Source organism: Telopea speciosissima, chromosome 8 (genome assembly GCF_018873765.1).
Source record: "Telopea speciosissima isolate NSW1024214 ecotype Mountain lineage chromosome 8, Tspe_v1, whole genome shotgun sequence".
NCBI classification, from domain to species: Eukaryota; Viridiplantae; Streptophyta; class Magnoliopsida; order Proteales; family Proteaceae; genus Telopea; species Telopea speciosissima.
In genome coordinates, this window is record NC_057923.1 from 61,746,846 (window position 1) to 61,767,616 (window position 20,771).

General features: G+C 38.8%; 3 protein-coding genes and 1 long non-coding RNA gene across 4 annotated transcripts in view; 2 read left to right on the top strand and 2 right to left on the bottom strand.

Annotated features, from left to right (window-relative positions):
- Positions 1 to 8,514, bottom strand: part of LOC122638397 (polyribonucleotide nucleotidyltransferase 2, mitochondrial-like) — a 75,586-nt gene extending 67,072 nt beyond the window's left edge. The window contains exons 1-3 of the mRNA XM_043831342.1: positions 8,176 to 8,514; positions 6,500 to 6,655; positions 263 to 433 (exon numbers count right to left, since the gene is read on the bottom strand). Coding sequence (XP_043687277.1) covers positions 263 to 433; positions 6,500 to 6,655; positions 8,176 to 8,502 — 654 coding nt within the window. The 5' untranslated portion in view covers positions 8,503 to 8,514. The remainder of the gene's footprint in view (positions 1 to 262; positions 434 to 6,499; positions 6,656 to 8,175) is intronic.
- Positions 8,515 to 9,956: 1,442 nt separating this feature from the next.
- LOC122670525 lies at positions 9,957 to 19,198 on the top strand. Its single transcript, XR_006334222.1, has 3 exons — positions 9,957 to 10,003; positions 10,078 to 10,358; positions 19,186 to 19,198. It is a non-coding gene; the product is annotated as an uncharacterized LOC122670525 (long non-coding RNA).
- LOC122670524 lies at positions 13,976 to 14,885 on the top strand. The gene is made up of 3 exons (XM_043867437.1): positions 13,976 to 14,095; positions 14,182 to 14,319; positions 14,396 to 14,885. The coding sequence occupies exons 1-3, from the start codon at positions 13,979 to 13,981 to the stop codon at positions 14,852 to 14,854; spliced, it is 714 nt and encodes a 237-aa protein (XP_043723372.1). The 5' UTR covers positions 13,976 to 13,978; the 3' UTR covers positions 14,855 to 14,885.
- On the bottom strand, positions 16,717 to 20,762 carry LOC122670523 (protein NRT1/ PTR FAMILY 4.5-like). The gene is made up of 5 exons (XM_043867436.1): positions 20,627 to 20,762; positions 20,214 to 20,431; positions 17,973 to 18,425; positions 17,701 to 17,834; positions 16,717 to 17,589 (listed from the first exon to the last, which is right to left on the bottom strand). Exons 1-5 carry the CDS (start codon positions 20,748 to 20,750, stop codon positions 16,737 to 16,739), a joined length of 1,782 nt encoding a protein of 593 aa, XP_043723371.1. The 5' UTR covers positions 20,751 to 20,762; the 3' UTR covers positions 16,717 to 16,736.
- Positions 20,763 to 20,771: the final 9 nt, after the last annotated feature.

Genomic DNA, 20,771 nt, shown 5'->3' on the forward strand with positions numbered 1-20,771 from the left:
ACTATGCTCAAGAAAGAAAGACATGTGTGCTCTCTTTTTTATTTTTTAACTTTCTTTAGAAATTTTTGCAGGATGGGAGCAGGAGCATTTAGGATGAGCATATCAAAGAGCACAACACATAAGCAAATACTTCTCTCCAGTCTCCAACACTATTAGAAAAAAGAAAGTTAGAGGAGAAACAGTATTGAAAAACCAGAAATGGTGTTGACTACTACTGATACAAATAATAATAATTAATAATGATGATTACATACAGTATTACCTCTTCCATGCTAGGGTTAATGACAAATTGCCCACATATCCTCCCTATACGTATCACCCCAATGGGGCCACCCCAGGGAATGTCTGATAGCATAAGAGCAGCAGATGTAGCATTAGCTGCCAACACATCTGGATCTTGCTTCCCATCAGATGAAAGAACACTTGCCATTACCTAAAAAGAAAAAGGTCAAACTCATCATGAAATTGTCAGAGTAAATTAAAAACCACAAGGATATGTAAACAATCTCCTTCATAGAGGACCACCGGAAAACATAGGTAGAGTTACTTGTTAGAGTTATGTACTAAGGGTACTTTGGGAACTAGTTTATTTACTTATTGTCTTACACTGTATTTGTCCTTTTTATGTTTCACCTCCCTAGGGAGTTATATGTAATTCCATCTATTATGTTAGTGAAGTAATATAGGTGTGGTAGAGAACATTCTCTAGGGAGTTGTATGTAATTCCATATATTATGTTAGTGAAGTAATATAGGTGTGGTAGAGAACATTCTCTAACACACAACATTCTACCACAATTTCTCCTCTTCTTCTTTCTCTTCTCCAACCTTCTACCCATATCATTCTCTCTTGCTCTCTTGTTCTCTTATAATCATTAGATTTCAACTTGGTATCAGAGCTTACGGTTTAGGTTTGAGAGTCGTACTTCGAGTTTTCGCTCCCATTTCCTCTCTTTGGAACCCTAGGTTACAAAGGGGTTCCAAGGAAGAGAATACTATGTGAAAGATTCGAAGAAACCATGAGATGAACTTATTTGAAGATCATTAGAGCATCAAGAGGAGGCCTCACATGAAGAAATAGAGCTTTTGAAGCTCAAACAAAAGTGGGGCAGTTGTTCCTGCATTACCACCAGCTTTGTGGGGTAGGATCCATTTGGATCACCCTAGGCCCTGCTTTCATCCCCTCTAGTCCTCGGTTCATGAAGAGAAGGGCTGTTGAGTCACAACTCTTTCTTCTCTGATTTCAAGGTTCCACCCCTGTTTTTTCTTGTTTGTTAGCTGCCTTGGGTTGTGGATTGTATTGTGTCGAGGATATCAGGTAAAGAAACATACAAAGACCTAATGGAGTTTCCCCATCACAAAGAAGACCTTATGAATGAAGATTGAAGACTATGAAGACCATTCGAAGGACAAAGGGACCTCCACACTGTTACTGCCAGCCTATTGGTTATGTTCTTGCTTCTCTCTCATCAAGCATCCATTGGGAGTAAGCCTTGGTCCCTTAGAACCTCCCAATGGGAAGGTTTCATTCCCCTATGGTCTCAGTTGTTGAAGTGAAATGCTGAAGAAGCACAACTCATTCTCTTGGAATCTCCATGGTACCGCCAGCTCTGTTTTTTTCTCTTGCTTGCCTGTGATGTGGGAATGTGATGCTTCCAGCTACTTTGTGTTGGTGAGGTAAGCCATTTGAGCCCCTCAAGTTGTTGTGTGATGAAATTATACCTTGAAGAAGGTGGTTGAGTTGTATCTCTTGTATGCTCTCTGGACCTTGTTTCCCAGTGTAGAGAGGTTTTATTTTTTTGGTAGAGTGTGTACTCCCCATTTGGTTTGCGTATCATCCCCACTTTTTTCATGTATTCCTACATTATGTCAACAGTTGGAGGAAGAGGCCAAGTTCCACCCCGAGGGAATGACAAAGATAGATTCAGCTGTGATCACTGTGCAAATCTGGGCACACTAAAGAGAGATGTTGGGTGCTTCATGGCTGTCCACTTGGTATGTATGGCAGCAAGAGAGGGGGAGCTCGAGCACACACTATGACAGACTCCAATTCCCTCACTCAGGATGATATTGCAACCTTTCGCAGGGTTATGTCGTATCTGGGCAGCTTTTCCTCTACATCAACAGTGACAAATTCTTTAGCTTCCACCTTGCAGGCCTCTACATCTGCTCCTTCCACTGCCTCTTCTTGGGTCATTGACTCCAGAGCTACTGACCATATGACTGGTATGTCTAAGTGTTATGATTTGTACACTATCTATTCTGGTAAGGATAAAGTTAGGGTTGTTGATGGTTCCCTTTCCTCTATTTCTGGTGAGGGCAATGTCCATGTTACCTCTTCTATTTCCCTTGACTCTGTCCTCCATGTTCCTCAATTTAACACTAACCTTTTATCTGTGAGCCATCTAACCAAATCCTTAAATTGTTGTGTCACCTTATTTCCATCCCATTGTATTTTTCAAGATTTGGTGACAAAGAGGATTATTGGTATTGGAAGTGAGGAAAAAGGGCTCTATCTTCTTCATCCAAGAACATCTGTTTTGCCTGCTTCTCAGTCTTATGCATGTGGGCGTAATGACCGTAGTACTGTTGACTCTGTGATGTTGTGGCATCAACGTTTGGGCCACCCCTCTTTTTGGTGTTATGAAAAAACAATTACCCAACTTGTTTTCTTCTATTCCTCCCTCCCATATCTTTCAGTGCGAACCCTGTTTGTTTGCTAAACATTGTCGTTCTCCCTATCCTTACCATGGCAATAGATCCACAGTTCCTTTTCATATTGTGCACACTGATGTTTGGGGTCCCTCTCCCACTACCTCTTTGTTTGGTTATCGTTACTTTGTATCCTTTGTTGATGATTGTTCCCGCACTACATGGACCTTTTTGATGAAACATAAAAGTGAGGTCTATGATACATTTAAAAATTTCTATCAAATGATTTGTACCCAATTTGAATCCAAAATTAAGATTGTTCGCTCTGTTGGGGGGGTTGGGGGGGAGAGTACATGTATGGGGGCCTCCAAAACTTTTTTACTAGTAATGGCATTATCCATTAGCTCGCTTCTGTTAACACTTCCCCCCCCCCCCAACAAAATGGGGTAGCTGAGAAGAAAAATCATCATTTATTGGAAGTCATTAGGAGTTTACTCTTTGGCATGCATGTTCCTAAGGCTTTTTGGTCAGGTGCCCTTCTTACTGCTGCCTTTTTAATCAACCGCATGTCTCACTGAACTTCTTAGCTCCTCATTGGAAACATTGTCTCCTCAGACATCTGCTTTCTCTCTTCCTCCCAAGTATTTGGGTGTGTCTGCTAAGTCCATGTCAATAAATCTACTAGGATCAAGCTTGACCCCAAAGTGCTCAAATGCCTTTTCCTTGGATATTCCTCCTCTACCAAGGGGTATAAGTGCTACCATCCCTATGCTCGAAGGCAACTTCTCTCCAAAGATGTCACCTTCTCTGAATCTATACCTTTCTTCACTCCTTCTCATCAACATCCTATTCAGGGGGAGAATAGTAAGAATGAAGAGGCTGTTGGTATCCCTTTTCTCCCACCTTTGCCTACTTCCCTATTTATGTTTGATATTGGGAAACAAAAAGAAGGGGTTGTTATTGATATTGATGATTAATCAGGGGTTGGTTCTGACAATATGAAGGAGTTAAATGTGTACAAAAGAGGCTGTTGGAGGAAGAAGACCTGCCAAGAGTCCTCTTTGGATCCACATCCTGAGCTTTACCTTCAAAAAGAAGACCTGCCAAGAGTCCTCTTTGGATCCACATCCTGAGCTTCACCTTCCTCAGTCAGGTAACACTCCTCCTCTTCCTTCTGAGTTAGATCTTCGCATTGCTAATCGAAAGGGAAAGAGAATTTGTACTAATCCCATAGCCCAATTTGTCTCCTATAATGCTCTATCTCCCACAGGTGTTGCTTTTACTACTGCCCTTTCCATTCCCACGAATGTCACTGAGGCCATGTCTGGCCCCCAAGTGGAAGCAAGCCATGTTTGAGGAAATACAGGCACTTGAAAAGAACTACACTTGGAAACTGGTTGATCTTCCCAGGGTGAGAATTCCAGTTGGATGCAGATGTGTCTACACAGTCAAGTACTGTTCATATGGTACAGTTGAGAGATACAAGGCCAGGTTGGTGGCCAAAGGCTACAGTTAGGTGTATCCATGTATGGGACTGATTATCAGGAGACATTTGCTCTAGTGGGTAAACACAACTCAATAAAAGTTCTCATATCTTTGGCGACTAATAAAGATTGGCCATTGTATCAGTTGGCTGTGAAGAACGCTTTCCTCCATGGTGATTTAGATTTTAGAAGAGGAAATGTACATGCAAACTCCACCCGGCTTCAAGTTTCCCTCAGCTGAAGGGAAAGTGTATCTCCTCAAGAAGGCACTAAACAATCTCCAAAGGCTTAGTTTGAGAGGTTTAGACAGGTCATTTTGAAGAATGGGTATTCCCAGAGCTAAGTTGACCACACTTTATTTACATGGCGAGGTAATGGTACCATCACAGCCTTTATTGTTTATGTTTATGATTTTGTGGTGACTAGAGATGACAAAGCTGAGATAGCTAGAGTGCTAGACTGAAGATCTACTTGGCCTAACAGTTTGAGATTACAGATCTAGGACTCTTGAAGTATTTCTTGAGGATTGAAGTATCAAGATCTAAAAAGGGAATCAATATATGTCAAAGGAAATTTGTTCTAGACTTGTTGAAAGAAACAGGGATGTTGGGTTGCCAACCAGCAAGTTCTCCTATTGAGCAGAACCACAAGCTAGAAGATTATGGTCCTTCTCTTGTGATGCAGGAAAATAACAAAGGCTGGTATGGAAGCTGATCTACCTCTCTTTGACTTGCCCAGATATCACCTATGCAGTTGGGGTGGTGAGTCAATTTATGCATGCCCCCAAGAGTGGGCACTTGGATGATGTGTACCGTATCCTCAATTACTTGAAATCCAACCCAGGAAAAGGACTATTATATGTCAGGCACAACCATCTGAGGATAAAGGGCTACACTTATGCGGATTGGGCTGGTTTAATTTCTAACAGACGGTCTAAATCAAGATATTGTACATTTGTGGGAGGTAACTTGGTCACATGGAAAACTAAAAAATCAATCTATTGTGGCCCGATCCAGTGCAGAGGCAGAGTTCAAGGCTATAGCTCATGGAGTGTTTGAATTCCTATGGTTGAGAAGGCTGGTCCAAGAGTTGGGAGTTGATACTAAGGCACCTATGAGACTATTGTGATAACAAGGCTACCATAAGTATAGCACACAACCCTGTGCAACATGACAAGACAAAACACATTGAGGTGGACCGACATTTCATCAAGGAGAAAATTGACTCTGGCTACATTTGTACTCCTTTTGTTATGACAGCTGATCAATGGCAAACATCTTTACCAAAGGGCCCATCTCTCTCATCAGTTTAGTACCCTATTGTGCAAGTTGGGAATGTATGACATTTATTCTCCAGCTTGAGGGGGAGTGTTAGAGTTATGTACTAAGGGTAATTTGGGAACTAGTTTATTTACTTATTGTCTTACATTGTATTTGTCCTTTTTACTTTTCACCTCCCTAGGGAGTTGTATGTAATTCCATATATTATGTTAGTGAAGTAATATAGGTGTGGTAGACCGGTAGAGAACATTCTCTAACACACAACATTCTGCCACAGTTTCTCTTGTTCTTTCCTCTTCTTCCTCTCTCTCTTCTCCAACCTTCTACCCACATCTTTCTCTCCTGCTCTCTTGTTCTCTTGTAATCTTTAGATTACATCTTTACTGTCTTTTTTTCTTGTGTTTTTCTTTTTTATTTTCTCCCCCAATCCCCCCCCCAACCCTTTTTTTAGGTTGTAAAGCTTGGGTTTGGATCAAAAACGCCTTTGAAGATTGAGGTTTTGCATGTAGTTTGTCTTTGCAGGGAATACCCAGGATGGACTAATTTAAGTGAATAATCCAAGTTGGCCACCTACAGTGTTTTTTGTTTGGCAAAGGAGGAGACAGCATATGCTTATTTTTTGTGAACTCTTAATCATATGGAGAAACTACTAAGAGTTGTTTGAAAGGTTATGGATGCAACCATTGGCATGGAAGATGGGTTTTTACAGAATGACCATTTAATCTGACTAAATACAAACAGATAGCTTTAAGGCTAACTAATTTCATTCTCAATTATTTGGATTTCATGAAATGGTTTAATAGGATACTTTTCGATCATAAAGCAAAAGAAATTCCAAGGATACTAACAGACTAGCTCATTTTTTATTGACCTGGAATACAATCCTTGTATGTTCTTGGGTGTATCCTGAAATACTTCCTAGAATAATTACGAACTTTGACCTATTATTCTTTCCCTTTTATCTACATTTTATATGATGTGTAGCAAAAAATACATATTTATAAACTCTATGCAAATTTTTTTTGCCTACAATATATAATCAAAAGTACAACACAACGAGGCAATCAAGAAAGTAACGACTGACCTGGACTTCATGGTAAAAACCAGCAGGAAACAAGGGCCGTATTGGTCGGTCAATAAGACGGCCACATAAAAGTTCACGTTCCTTAGGAGCACCCTCCCTTCGCATGAATGTAGTAGGGATCAAACCTTGAGCGAATTGCTTTTCTTGATAATCAACCTTATGACAAGCAATATATTTAGACCAGCACTCTGATATTATCAGATGAACATAATTAATACATAGGAATTTAATAAATCAAGAGCACACAGCTTTGGCATAAGGATGCAAACTGCATCAGCAAAGGCAACCATACATTTTAAGTCTCATTTTGCCAACCTACAGAAACTTCACATTTTGACTTTTCAATATTTTGACCCTATGTTAAGTGCAATATACTAGCTTAAGTTAACAATTTCAAAATTTACCTTCACAATCATATCAAAGAGAAATTTCTTGGAAGAACATAAGGTAGACTCCAGCAGTTTCACAGTGAGTTGCTATTAAAACGTGATAGTGCAGCAAGCAAACTTTTTTTTACCTCATCAAGCATAAATTACTATAGGCACAAACAAGAAGGCGATAGATAAATAAGAAGAAAATCATTTTATCAAGGAAACAATGGCAAACAAAAACATGCAAGGATACTGCCAATCAAGAAGCTATTTTCCCAAGGCGTCGCCTAGGTGTTGGGGCGAATATTTATGGGCTGGGAAGTTGGTCGCCTTTTTCACAAACTCAATAAGGTGGGCACCTTGGGACGCCTAGGGTCCCTGGGCGTCGCCTATCATGCCTCCTTTTTTAAAATATTAATTTGATTTTTTTTAATGATTTTATTGGATGGTGTATATAGTTTTGATATAGTGCACATGTGCTTAATTATATCCTACATTTGTATTAAAAAATGATACCCTTTTTAGCATTTGGATAGGAGTATGTAATTATGTGATTGACTGATTTTGTAATTCTGTGATTATTTGATTCACTGATTTTGTAATTATGTGATATTGTGATTATGCTATTTTGCCATTCCTTGATTATGTAACCCACTAATACATGCCTAGGGCGCCTTGTCGCCTAAGCTTTTAGATGACCCTCCACTGCCTTGGGTCGCCTTGTCACCTTGACAACCATGAATAAAATACTGCTTTTTTTCCTTTTCTGCATATGTTCTTGTTTCATCTTTAAAATTTTACTCTTTTTTTTTTTTTGGTGTGGGTTGGGGAGGGGAAAGAGGCGGGGGAGATGAAAACTAAAATTATTAGCATGCTGGCACCTTCATACGCCTACTGATTCTGTGATTCATGACATTCTTTTTATTTCGAGAAAATTGGTGAAGATTGATGTTGTGTCTAACAACTGTTACAGTTTATTAAAGCAAATTTTGATGACAGATCTTCCATTTTCTACCGTCTAAATAGACAATATACTTCTGTCCATAAATATGGATTTTTCAACAGAGCAAACAAACTTTTAAGCCTCAGATAAAGAAAAGAAAATATTTGTATGATTTAGGTTACTAATATGTTAAGAAAATACAGTTCTTCTCTTGCCTCACACATACCATGCAAACTATTCTTTTGGAGTAATCAACATTAGATACACGAACAAAGAACCCGAATACATAGGTGGTGCTTCAATCACATGTAAAGAAAAAAAAATTATTACAAGAAATGAAAAACAAAGAAAACGACTCATACAGTGAGTGGTAAGAAATCTCTGGCTCCATCTCCCTTAGCTGAGGCAACAGTTGAGAGTACTTTAGTCTCTTCCATGCCCATAACAACCGCACCATTCGCAAACCGAGCAATCTTCCCGGTTTCCAGGATAATTGAACGAGACCCAATCTCAAACTCTTCTGTAAACGTCTCCAGAACCTTTGTGCCGGCAACTGGGGTTCCGGAATCAGACGATGGCAGGAATCCAATGCGGCCACTGCAAATGCTGCGGAAGCCAAACCTTCTCCACGTCAGGAAGGTTGGGACTGATGAGAGAAGAGGGTTGCCTCTGCTCCGTAGAGCTGCCATGGCGTGAAAGAGAAAGATTCTCGCTGTCCGAACGGATATGCTGAATCTGCCGCTGCAATGGCTGATGGAGCTTCTGCAATCGATGGGAAAAGATATGGAGAATAGGAATCGACTGCCGCTGCAATCGCCGATGGAGCTTCTGAGTTCGCAGGTCGCTGCAATCGCCGACCTCTTGAAGAATCTCAGTGGCCACTCGGCAGCCCGAAATCACCCGGGAACGGCGACGGAGAAGAAGGGGGGCTAGGGTTTAGTATCCACGACTGTGAGAGAGGGAGCGAGGGACGAGGGTTTTAGTATCCGTTAGTTTTAGTTTTTGGTTTATACGGTTTTATACGTGTATAATACTTCCAACTATAAAATCAGCGTGTAAATTCGTATCCGATTATTACCAAAGAAAAAAAATTCGTATCAGACGACTTAGGGTCTTTAAGTCTTTTTGGAACCATTTTTTTGTTTTTTTTCTTTTCTTTTTTTTTTTTTTTTTTTGATAAAACGTCATATTTCATTTTGTTATTCACCTGTTTAAAAAAGAATCATTATTGAAAACCGTTTTATCAAAAAAAAAATACTAACTACTAAACACAATAAATTGTAGAATAAAAAATACGTTTGGCAATTACCTATATGTAAATAATTTTTGTCACATTTTTTTCAAAAAAAAACTACTAACTACCCAAGTCATGGAAATTCAGTATTGAAATTAGGTTTTTTTATTTTTTTATTTTTAGAAATTGGTTCAAAACCCATATATATTTTTGTGGTAGGTGAAAAAAAACTCCCATGACCCATCTGTTTTCCCAAATCAACTCTAAACCGGAAGGGATAGAAATTCTTCTCCTGAAGAAGACTATAAGAAGAGAAGGAGGAGGGGGCTTGCCTTTCTTTTTTGGGTAATTTACACATACCACCCCTGAGTTTTAACAAAACTATAATTTTATCCCCTAGTTTTGGATATTTCTACGTACCCCTCTAAGGTTTACAAACGTTAACAAATACACCCATTCCATCCGTTCATGATTAACAACGTTAAAAATATGTTGTGAACTGACTAAATTGCCCTTACAAGAAGAAAAATATAAAAAAAAACCTGCAACTCATCTTCCCCAAAATCGATTGGGGAAGATGAGTTGCTGATATGGGAAACACCATGAATCAACCCTTCATATATGAGTTGCAGGTATGGGAAATTTTTTCTATCCGCGAATTTCTATCCTTACATGAGTATTTTGTTCCTCGTCTCGGTGAGACCCCTTGGACAGCTTAACCGTTGCCTAATTACAAAAGAGATCGACAAGTTTAGTCGAGAATGCCACCCAATACCCAGCGTAGATGGGTAGCCCCACTCTGGTTAACGGCTTAAAGCTAAAGATGTCATTTTCCCCCCAATTTGAAGAAATTGGTAGCATGATTTAACATTCACATGTGGTGATGATGTTTGGAAAATTAGGTTACAACAACAGATTGAGAGTTTCAGATAATACTGAAACTCTGTGAGGGCTAGGTGAGTCCAGTAAAGACGACCTCTTCCACAGTCCCAACTCCAACGGAGCAAGGTCAAACATTGATAAAGGAAAGGGAAATAGGGAAAGTTATTAGGGTGTCTGTTACCTTTCTGGAATCGACGGTGATGGGGAAAGAGGGATCAAGGGAAGCACTGATGGCGGCAGCAGCAGAGTCGTGGGAGCGGAAGGTGATGAAACCGAGACCACCATGGACTTGCGGTCGAGGACGGAGCAGTTTTGGCCGAGACCAGTCACGACAACCATCGCAGGGGAGCTCTGCTTAGAATCGGTGGTGGTGGTGGTGGTGGGCTCCTGTAGACGATCTCCTATATCAACTCTGCCATTAGAATGGTGGTGATGCAAAGGACGAGTCGTGCCACTGTCTCGGTTTCCATGGTGTTTCCCATACCTGCAACTCATCTTCCCCAATCGGTTTTGGGGAAGATGAGTTGCAGGTTTGTTTTTTTAATTTTTTTCTTCTTGTAAGGGCAACTTAATCAGTTCACAGTATATTTTTAACCTTGTTAGTCATGAATTGACGGAATGGGTGTATTTGTTAACGTTTGTAAACCTCAGGAGGGTACGTAGAATTATCCAATACTGAGGGGTAAAATTATACTTTCGTTAAACCTCAAGGGTGGTATGTATAAATTACCCTTCTTTTTTTTTATTTTTGACAAAACAGTGTAAACCAAATTTCAAAATTCAAGTCCAAACTCCAAACATATATTTCAGCCTTCAAAACAAGAGGCTCAACCGGACTCAGCTCCTGTCAATCCGGGCAGCTGGGTTGCATGTGCAGCGCCTAAGGTGAGGCGACGCACATTTACCGCCTTACCGCGGTAAGACGGTAAATGTGCGTCGCCTCACCTTAGGCGCTGCACCTGCAGCCTAGCTGCCCAGATTGCATGACAGGATCTTTTTGGGGCTCAGCCTCTCTGATTTACTACCAAATGTAAAAAAGGTGAGTCCAAAGGAAGAAAAAGCTTCAAAAAGAAAACCTAAGAACCACATCACAAAAATTCACTTATTGATTCACTTTCTACCGTGGACCTTAAACCCCCCTGCCTGTTCCTTTTCTTCACACCCGACTTGTTAACCTTGAGGCTCGCACAACACCAAACCTTGCAAGGGTTGCATTCTTCAGGTTTGGCTTGTAGTAGTTATATGTGGATCTTTATCCTCTCAATTACACTGCCCGTACTTGAGTCAAGTACATCTAACAGAGGAGGCAGAAATGACTATCCTACCCCCTGCCCGAACACACTGCCCGAGGTGGGGTCCACCTCCCTCTATTAGATGTACTTGACGATCAAGTACGGACAATGTAATTGAGAGGATAAAAAATCGTTATCTGCAACCTTGTTGATAACAGACTTAGCCATCCTACGGAATTCGTTCTTCATGATGGACTTGTGGAGAGAAGGTTTTTGCCATAATCCATAATCCATAATGAGCAAAAAAATGATTGAAAAAATGTTTTTAGCCATAATCCATAATCCATCCCAAATTTAAAACTTTTCTTTGGAAAGTGTTAGGTGGTGGGATAATGACGTGGCAAAGAGTAAAGTCTTTTCACAGTATTGATCTAACTTGTGTGCTATGTCATAATTAAACAGATTGAAATGGAATGACACCTATTCTTCTTTTTTCAATGTTCCAAATATGTCTGGTTTGTAGGTCCACTACGAATAAGGATTGAATGTTTATAAATTTCTGTCCATCCTCCATCTTTTTCATTCATTTGTCTTAGATAAGAGGTTAATGGATCCAACAAGGAGTATATTCGGAGGACAGTGCAGATGGGATGTTCAACACTAGTGATTTTAATCGATTTTCACGAGGTTGCTCACTAGTTTTACAAAAAAATAACTATTTTTATCATCCAAGAATGCGAAATCGACCAAGAATGCATTCGAAGAATGCCAACCAAACACAGCCGTACATATGTTTAATTCTATAAAATTTTAGTTCAAGAATGGGCATGTAATTACTATAGATTATAGTAAGCAGCATAAAGGTCCTATCGATGTAGATGACTTATTTTTCTAATTTTCTATTTTCTTTAGTATCCAAAAATAAATAAATAAAATCTCCTTCTTCTTCTTAAAAAATGCTACCTTCATTTAAGATCTAATACATTTAACGTCTCAAGTACATATGGACTTTGTTTTCATCACAAGGCCAACCAAACTCCTTTCCTAATGTGAGAGATGAAAACCAGGTACAAGCGAAGATGATTACATGACAATAAAGACTTCGAAACGATATAACTAAATAAAATTTCAGCCTTATACAATTACAAGTATTGTATCCTAATCGTATGTTTACAAGGAAATTTTTCGATCATTTAGATGCTCCGTTCGTATAAGCTTCTTTGGATGGTTTACTATTTTGTGTTACATGGATAGTTGATTTTTGCCTATTAACTGTTAGATGAATCACTACAAATGGAGAAGTCATGTATCAAATTTTAGACTTGAATTCAATCAAATACTCACCAGCAAATGTTCATATCATTCTTGTATTTTTTTAAGGGTGTGTCTGTTTGTAACCAAGAAGGTTAAAAACAGATATCGTAACCGTACATTTTGTGTCCCTTAACGATGATGTGTCACTCATTTTATGTGTCTGAAACTGTAATTTTGCAAAGATCCCTCATCCTTCTATCATGTCATGATAGCAGTCTAAATTTAATAGGTAGTTTGGGAAATCGAATTAAGCTGAACCCATTCCATCTTAAGCTCCGGTAGCTATGGCGGTGGGTTCTCTGCCTCTCTCTCTCCTCCTCCTCCTCGCGCACCTGCCTTCTTCATCCTATAACCATTAACACGGGCAGCGATAATAACATCCAAAGGGCTGGTGAAAACTCTGCAAGAATGTAGACCAACAACTAACTTCCATGTTCACCGTTGTAAGAATGTTCGATGATATTACTTCACTACCCTTAAGATAGGACGAAACATATTAATTTCAATTCCAATTTGGTCTATAAATTATGAGGCAAAATTACAAAAATAGCCTTACCTTCAGTCTACCTAGAACATTTTCTTAAAGGGTATAAAAGACTAGTTATGAGTTTTGTTGTAACCACTCACAAACAACTTTACCCATTTTTTGAAAGGGATCATTTGTATGTGTCAATGCACCTCCCTAGATCTTCCAAGTTTTATTTTGCAACTTAAACTCCGTTTGGGGCTGAAAATTTTGGACTCCTTTTTGTAGAAAAACGAAAATATAAAAATCACAAACAAACAATAACACAATTCAAACACGAAGATTTACATGGTTCATTATCAATAGAGAATAGTTTATAGTTGCTCGTCGTCACATCTCTCTCAAATTACAAAGAATACTATCTCGTTACAAATATATAACGGACTTAAAACAATGCAAACAAGAATGTAAATCGGAAATAAACAATCACACATAGGTTACAACCGCTCGTCCTTCAAGCCTCGAAGCTTCAAACCCTACGGCCTATTAACGGTTCTTCGAAATCAACCCACAAATGCAAGTGACGGAATAGAAGATATCATACCCCCAACACTTTCTGCCACATGCATATTCGACCCATCATGAGATATCGATATTGATTAATCAATATGATGGATCCGATACCGATATTTATAACCGTGATCCTAACATCAGTAAAAGGATAAAATCTTTCATCCCCAAAAGAACGTAAAAAACATAAACGGTAGTGTAATATGTATGTCAGATAGATTCTAATCTGGCGGTTCAATATAGCTGTGAATCTGCTGTAAATTTATTATCGCATATGCCCTCACACATATACACCTGTTTGTGGGGCCTTGTTTTTGTAAGAACGTTAGGAATTGTTGATTATTCATCATCCGTTGGATCATAGAATTGGATGGACCAACGGATAGGATTAAGTTGAGATTTAAAACTTGACGGTTCGAAACTATATATTTCAAACGGAACGTTAAAATTCTCCCGCCAGAGATAGGATGAAGGGTAGTCAGACTCCCCAGAAGGAACTGCCAAGGTCCGCAGAGTCTGCAATTCGGCGAGTGAAGGAGGCTTCATCGAAATCTCCCTCCGAGCAAGTGAAAAAGTCTCTAAAGGTGAGATCGTAACCGACCTTCAAACCTGTTCGTTTTCATCTTTTTGTACACTTTTATCCTGAACAAGTCCTTTTTGCTCTTCGCAGATCTCCAAGAAATGCTTGGACTCTGCGTTTACAGCTATTCCAGAAGATCAATCTCCTCGAAAATCGGATTCTAGTTCGAACGATTCCAATTACGTATTGGTGAACTCCTCTGTTGATCAAAACAAACAACTCTCGGAGGTAACTTTCTCAACACTGTTTCTCTCTTTATCCGCCAATTCTTTTGTTTCGCTGATAAGTCCTTGTTTCAACTCAGGTCCTCGAGCTTTCGATGAATCCAGATTTCCCAGTCTCTTCTGTAACATTTGATCCGTTTGAAGTCTCTCCATCGACTACGATCGTTGAGGAGAACCAAGAAACTAGCAGTGGTATGATCGAGTATAATGGATCCGTAATCGATTGCGACACTCCAAAGACCGGAAGTATTGATGTTGGAATTGCAGTAAATTTCATCAGAGAAGCTTTGTTTCAGGCCACCAGTTCCCCTGTCGTCGATCTCCGATCAAAGAAGATTTTGGATTCTGTGGTTAAGATCGTTATCGATGATTTGTATGGTTTTCCGGAAGAACGAGTCCGTTGTCCTGAGGTAATGTCGACAAAGCTTCGTATTGGACTTCTAAATTCATTGCTGTGGCTTGTTCCGGTCTCGGTGCTTGCCGTTGCTCTATCGAATTTGTTTGCCGGCAGCTCTTTCCCTGATCCACCGCCAACATGAATTGTAGATGTATCCACTCTACGCTTCTGGCTATCTGATCGTTGACGGACAAGTCACATGACAAGAATCATGCTCCCCCTTGCTTGCATTTCTTTCCTTTTCTTATTCTCATCGTTTCTAGAATTGCTGTTTAAAGTTTGAATTCATCTGATTTCCAGTTTTTTTCTAGAAAGGAACTAACTGAATCATCCCCAAACCCACCAGAGCTGAGCCATTAAGTCAATTCTGATATGTTTGATAGATATGAGTAGCTCTGCCATGTTCTAGTTTACTAGATCAAAAGGCAAGATCAGATTGTTAATAAAATACAAAAAACTCTGATAATCTAGAATCGTTATTGTGCTGAATTCTTGAAATAAAATACAAAAACTCAGATCCAGTTTCTAAAACCACAGTTTGGCAACAATGTTTATGAAATGAGTGCAGTTTTAAGAACTGGACTCATATCAAAACGATTCTCTTTTCTAGTTCAATTGCTTGGTTTTCATAGATTCGGTGAACTATTAATGCATCTGGTTGAACTTGGCTCTATTGGGTGGCTCGAAATCCTATAATTGAGCATCTTGCTAATCCGCACAATCAATTTGCTGAACCATTTGTAAAAATCAAAATGCTCGAAGAAGGCGATCCCAACTAGACTGACGCCAAGTGGCAGATTATAAGCTGTCCCTTCTGTGATTTTTATGATGATGATGATGGCACTAATCTATTGTGAACTGTTCCTTTGCTGAGTATGTTTAGTGGGGCTCTGATTTTGAATATTTGCACAAGGAGTGCGTCAGTTGCAAGGAATTCACAAAATTTTTAAAGCCTTCTGGGACCATAGACCTTTACTTGAAATGGAGAAGGATGTGAGAAGAGTTGAAGGCAATTAGGCAACAAAGACTCAAAAATCTTTCATGGTGGATTTTCATATGCAGGAGTGTTTGTTGACTGTATTGAAATGATGGAATGGGTTACAGGCTGTGAAAGTTCAAGAGAATTAGGGAAAACAGAGCTCCAGTGGCAGTGGTTTTATGTATCAGGACAATGAACAGATCAAGTGGTTACCCCCTCCTCCACAAGGATTTCCCTTTTTTTTTTTATCACAATAAGAAGAAATGTTTCTCTTCCTTATACAACATATCTGAGTTGCTTTTATCATCAGGGATGTGAAAATTGTAATTATATATATATAAAATTCCTATGGATGCTAATATTCAAAATGCTCGGGTGCCTGAAGCTGAAGCAGCTGCTGTAAAATAAAGCCAGAAGTGCGCTATATGCTTGTTGGCGATAAATTTAGAAGCAAGAGTGGCAACTAGAGGTATGAGGGATAGAGGATCCTTAAGGATAAGTACTCAATTGGTTTTTTTTTTTTTTTTGTTAACAAAACAGGAATTTCGTGAATGGCATTGATCTGTCAAGCTCTCTATTTATAATAATAATAATAAAAGAGATTACAAAGGGAAACACTGTTCACGATACTACTCACGATACTGTTCACGACACTGTTCACGTAAACAGTGTCACAGCCCAAATTACAATCCTACCCTTATTCAAAAGTACATAAATAAAGCATAAATAAAAAACCAAAAATATCCTTATAATATTGGGTAACACATCTCAACATTTTTTTTCAAGCTTTGTTTTCAATGTTTATTATGGATCCAAAACCTTTAAATGTTCAACTTGTTTAATCCTTTACCCCTCACAAAACCTTGAACCTTGATGATCACTTGACTTCTTTTTTTTTTTCCCCCTTAGAATAGGAGCCATGCATGAATGATTTATGATGAAGCAATAGTTAATAAGGCCATATCTGTACACATGTCCCTGCATGTTTGAGTATTATGTCTACTGTTTCCACTCCAAGTAGATTCATTCTTAAGATTTTCAAATTTCAACTGCTCAGATCAACATTAGTTTTCCTATGCACATATTTGGTAGCCCAAAACAGATAGTTGAAGAAACCCACGAGGCCAAGGATTGCTAGCAACCAATAGAAACGATCAAGATGATTGTGATTCAAATTGTTTCCTCCCAACCACCCTTGTTCTCCTATACCTCTTCCATGTCTGGTGTACTTGTTGACTAGTTCCACAAGAGTAGAGCCCAACAAGGATGCTAACCCAAGAATACACCAGAAGATGGCAGTTCCGAGCGATTTCATCCCCTTCGATGCTTCGCTATTGAAGAACTCTAGCAACCCAACATAGGTAAACACATCTATGATAACAATGGCAAAAAATTGCAGCCCAAGCCACAACACAGACATGGGCACATGATGATCAGCAGCTCCTGATGAGTTAATAATTAGCAGCCCATGCTCCTCTGCAATGCTTTTCCTTTTCTTCTCTATCAAAGCAGCTGTAGTTGCTGCTAGTGATACTATTATGAAGCCAACACCGATCCGTTGCAAGTGGGTAATGCCAGTTCTATGTCCAGTGATCTTGCTTGCAAGCGGCACAAATAACCGATCATAAAAGACTAAGAGCATTGTTTGGAAAAATATTGGAATAGTCACAAGAGACACAGGAGAGACATTGATATTACCCAGCTTATTGTTCATTGTGCCTCCTTGTTGAATGGTAAATGTCAAAAGTTGTGGTATGGGAATGTAAGCAAGCAGAGCACTTAGGAATATTGGGAGCATTCGGAGGACAACTTTAGTCTCCTCTACTTGGGTTACAGTGCAAAGAGACCAATTCCCTGTTGGCCCTCCATCAACCAGAATTGAAGCTTTGTCCAGGAATCTGCAATTTAACAAAATTAGCTCTAGTGGTTGAAATTGAAGGGGTTTCTCCATTAATAATCAGAATTGAACCCTTTCACTTCTTTACATTGATGGGGGTTTGTAGACTTACCTGAGACTCTGTGTGTGTGGGAGTATCTCCCCTATCATCATCATCTCTTCATCAGGAGGTCCTTTGTATAATAATTCAGTTTCCATATTTTCTGGTAAAGGAAGATTTCTTTTCTTAAATGCAGCCACAAAAACCTGAGGTCATAGAAGAAAATTAGATATATACTAGCAATCTCAATGTGCTTAGTCCAAGCATGAAAAGTTATTGAACATAAACATATATATTAGCAATCTAGCTAATTAGTAGACCTTAATCTATATATATATTCTTACCTGAAACATCCTAGTAAGAGGGCTGCCTCTTGGGATTTGATGACGGTAGAGTTTAAAACCAAATGCAAATACTATGAGTCCTAGTAACATAACACCTGAAGTTAGAGCTAGACCTTCAACCCATCCTTTGCTGGACTCAATCCACACTATCAGGATTAGACCCATCACTGATCCTCCCGAAATGCAAACATTCAACCAGTTGAAATAGCTAGACTTCCGTCGTGACTTGCTGATGGCATCGTCATCAAACTGCTCTGCACCAAATGGTGGGAGGTTTGCTCTTAAACTTCCTTCACCTAAGGCTATGATGTATAAGGCTATGTAGAGAACAGCAGCTTTGGAGCCATGGACTTGTTTGCAGCTGCTGCTTTGTTGCCCCCCAGAAGTACTACTGTCACATGCCGGTGGCCTAAGTGATGGGAGATATGCTTGAAATGTAAGCATGACAAAGCCCTGCATACAACAATGAGATCAAAACGATAAAAAAACTTAAGTGTGTAAGATTTTATTTCACAATTTGGAACATATATCTAGCATGCATATAAGAGTTAGTAAATCATATAAAAATTGGAAGCAAATTATAAAAGATTATAAATTATAGAAAATCATAACTAATAACACCAAGACTAAAACATAATTACATGCCTCAGTGAACAAAAAATTAAAACTAATAATGACACATGAATGATCTCAATATCAGCATTATAAGCTAGAATCAAGTCTTATCTTAACCTTTTAAGTTGATAGTTGTGATAATGTTTGAATCTCTCTCTCTCTCTCTCTCTCTCTCTCTCTCTCTCTCTGCGCAATAAGAAAATGATGTCAATGAGATTTTCATCACCGATCCCTTAGCAATATTTTAGAGATTGTAAAGGAACCAAGAAAAGTTTTATGATTGGGATTTTATTACTGATACCCCTCAAGGTGTCAGATAATTTGTAACTTTTTTTTTTTTTTTTTTGCCTTTTTGGTATGACATAATTTATTTTTTCAATGAGGGTAAGAGTGTCATTTTATACACATACTCGAAAAATGTGTATGTCAGTGACACCTTTTGATAATGACATAAATATACTAGTGTCATTTCATACACACACTCATTTTATTTTTTTGCCTTAAGTTTCTGCCATGTGGCAAATTTGATAGGGTACAACTTTTGCGGATAGTAGACCTCAAGGTCCCCAACTTAGGAGATGAGTTTCAACTTAAACAGAAGAGGATGCATGAGCATACACAAACATAAAAAAAAAAAAATACAAGGATGCATGTCAATAAAAGGGAGAGTATGTGATTGAATTAAATCTTGGAATTTATAGCGTGCATAATTAATGAATTCGACTAGACCTACGTATCCAACAATCAGAACTAACCACATCATCCTACCACGTGGCCAAAAATTGGTGAGCCACCCTTATAAGTTTTTTTAAGTAAAACCCATGTACTATAAACCACTTTTGATCTAAAACAAAATTTTCCCTCAAGAATTATGATAACAAGGATTAAGTTTTCCTCTATCCATAAAGGATGATTCACCCATTATCCAAAGGTTCACAAACTCCTATAGACTTTTAGTATATTTCCAAAATATCATTCCGATGCCCTCACCCGTGGGTGAAGAAAAATTTGATCCCATTACCAATATCATTTTGATCTACAAAAGATTAAAGCAAATAAGGACCCAGTAAAGGTTCCTACCAAACCCCCCAAACAAAAGAGCAAAAGTGAGGGTTTTTATTTATTTTTTAAAAGTAGGTTTACTTGCTTTGCTTCCTTGTAGAAAAAGGGTGCTTTACTAATTCCCTATTTCCCTATTCTCACATTGAGTCACCTCATGGGTCCTATTATGATACGAGGATGGTAGACCAAGTAAGTGGTGAAGGCAGAGTCTTTGCCCTATACGGAAGAGAGAAAGTTAGTCTAGGCCCCCATTTATGGGAGTTAAAGTCTAGCTTTTGGTCTCCACCTTTATCACTCTGTCGTGACTTTCTCATGATGACCAATAAAGCAATTAACTTAGCCAACAAGAACTTTACCTTAGAGCTGGTTTGCCACCTCTCTCTCTCTTATGGGTTTTGGAAGAGAAAGCTGTTTCAAGTTTCAAGGTGAAGCATCTGGTCATAACATTAAACTTAAGGTCTATAATGGAGGAAGAAGAGATATCAATCCCAACAATATTGAGACCAAGAAGAAGAAACCTTTACCTGGGAATTAAGAGAGAGAGAGAGAGAGAGAGAGACTTACAAGGAAAACAAGTGGAGCAAAAAGAAGTAAGGTTTTGAATCTAGTGATGTAAGAGTCAGAGATGAAGCCACCAAGCAAAGCGAAAGCACACGTAGCACCAAAGAAGTTGGTCACAGTGGTTGAGGCAGTAGCAACATCCATATGCATTGTACCTCTAAGATAAGTCACCAAGTTTAGAAAGGTTGGTGCATAAGACATGTTAGTCATCACCACCATAACTGCAACAACAGAAGAAAGAAACCCATGATCATCATCATCATCATCATCATCTCACAATCCCAAATTCTCAATCTAATTTTATAATAACTACTCATCTCTTCTCATTCATTAATAAGTATTATAACATTAATTAAAAACCAAAATTGAAAAATTCTGATTTGGGTTTAGTAGATCATCAAGGTGTCATCACTTACAGCAGATGAACAAAGCAGCTTTGGCTCCACCATGCTTCTCTTTGTTGATGGGTTTGCCCTTCCAATCCATGTAAACCTGAACAGCCATAATATTTGGTGTTAGAGAGATGATGCTATCAGGCATATGCCTCAAACTCAACTCAAA

Excerpts from the sequence above, each read along its gene's own strand:
- LOC122670523 (XM_043867436.1), bottom strand. The coding sequence starts at position 20,750 with ATGCCTGATAGCATCATCTCTCTAACACCAAATATTATGGCTGTTCAG. Across the intron at positions 20,432-20,626 it reads AGCTGCTTTGTTCATCTGCT|TTATGGTGGTGATGACTAAC; the intron begins GTAAGTGATGAC and ends CTGTTGTTGCAG. Across the intron at positions 17,590-17,700 it reads CCACACACACAGAGTCTCAG|ATTCCTGGACAAAGCTTCAA; the intron begins GTAAGTCTACAA and ends GTTAAATTGCAG.
- LOC122670524 (XM_043867437.1), top strand. The coding sequence starts at position 13,979 with ATGAAGGGTAGTCAGACTCCCCAGAAGGAACTGCCAAGGTCCGCAGAG. Across the intron at positions 14,096-14,181 it reads AAGTGAAAAAGTCTCTAAAG|ATCTCCAAGAAATGCTTGGA; the intron begins GTGAGATCGTAA and ends TGCTCTTCGCAG. Across the intron at positions 14,320-14,395 it reads AAAACAAACAACTCTCGGAG|GTCCTCGAGCTTTCGATGAA; the intron begins GTAACTTTCTCA and ends GTTTCAACTCAG.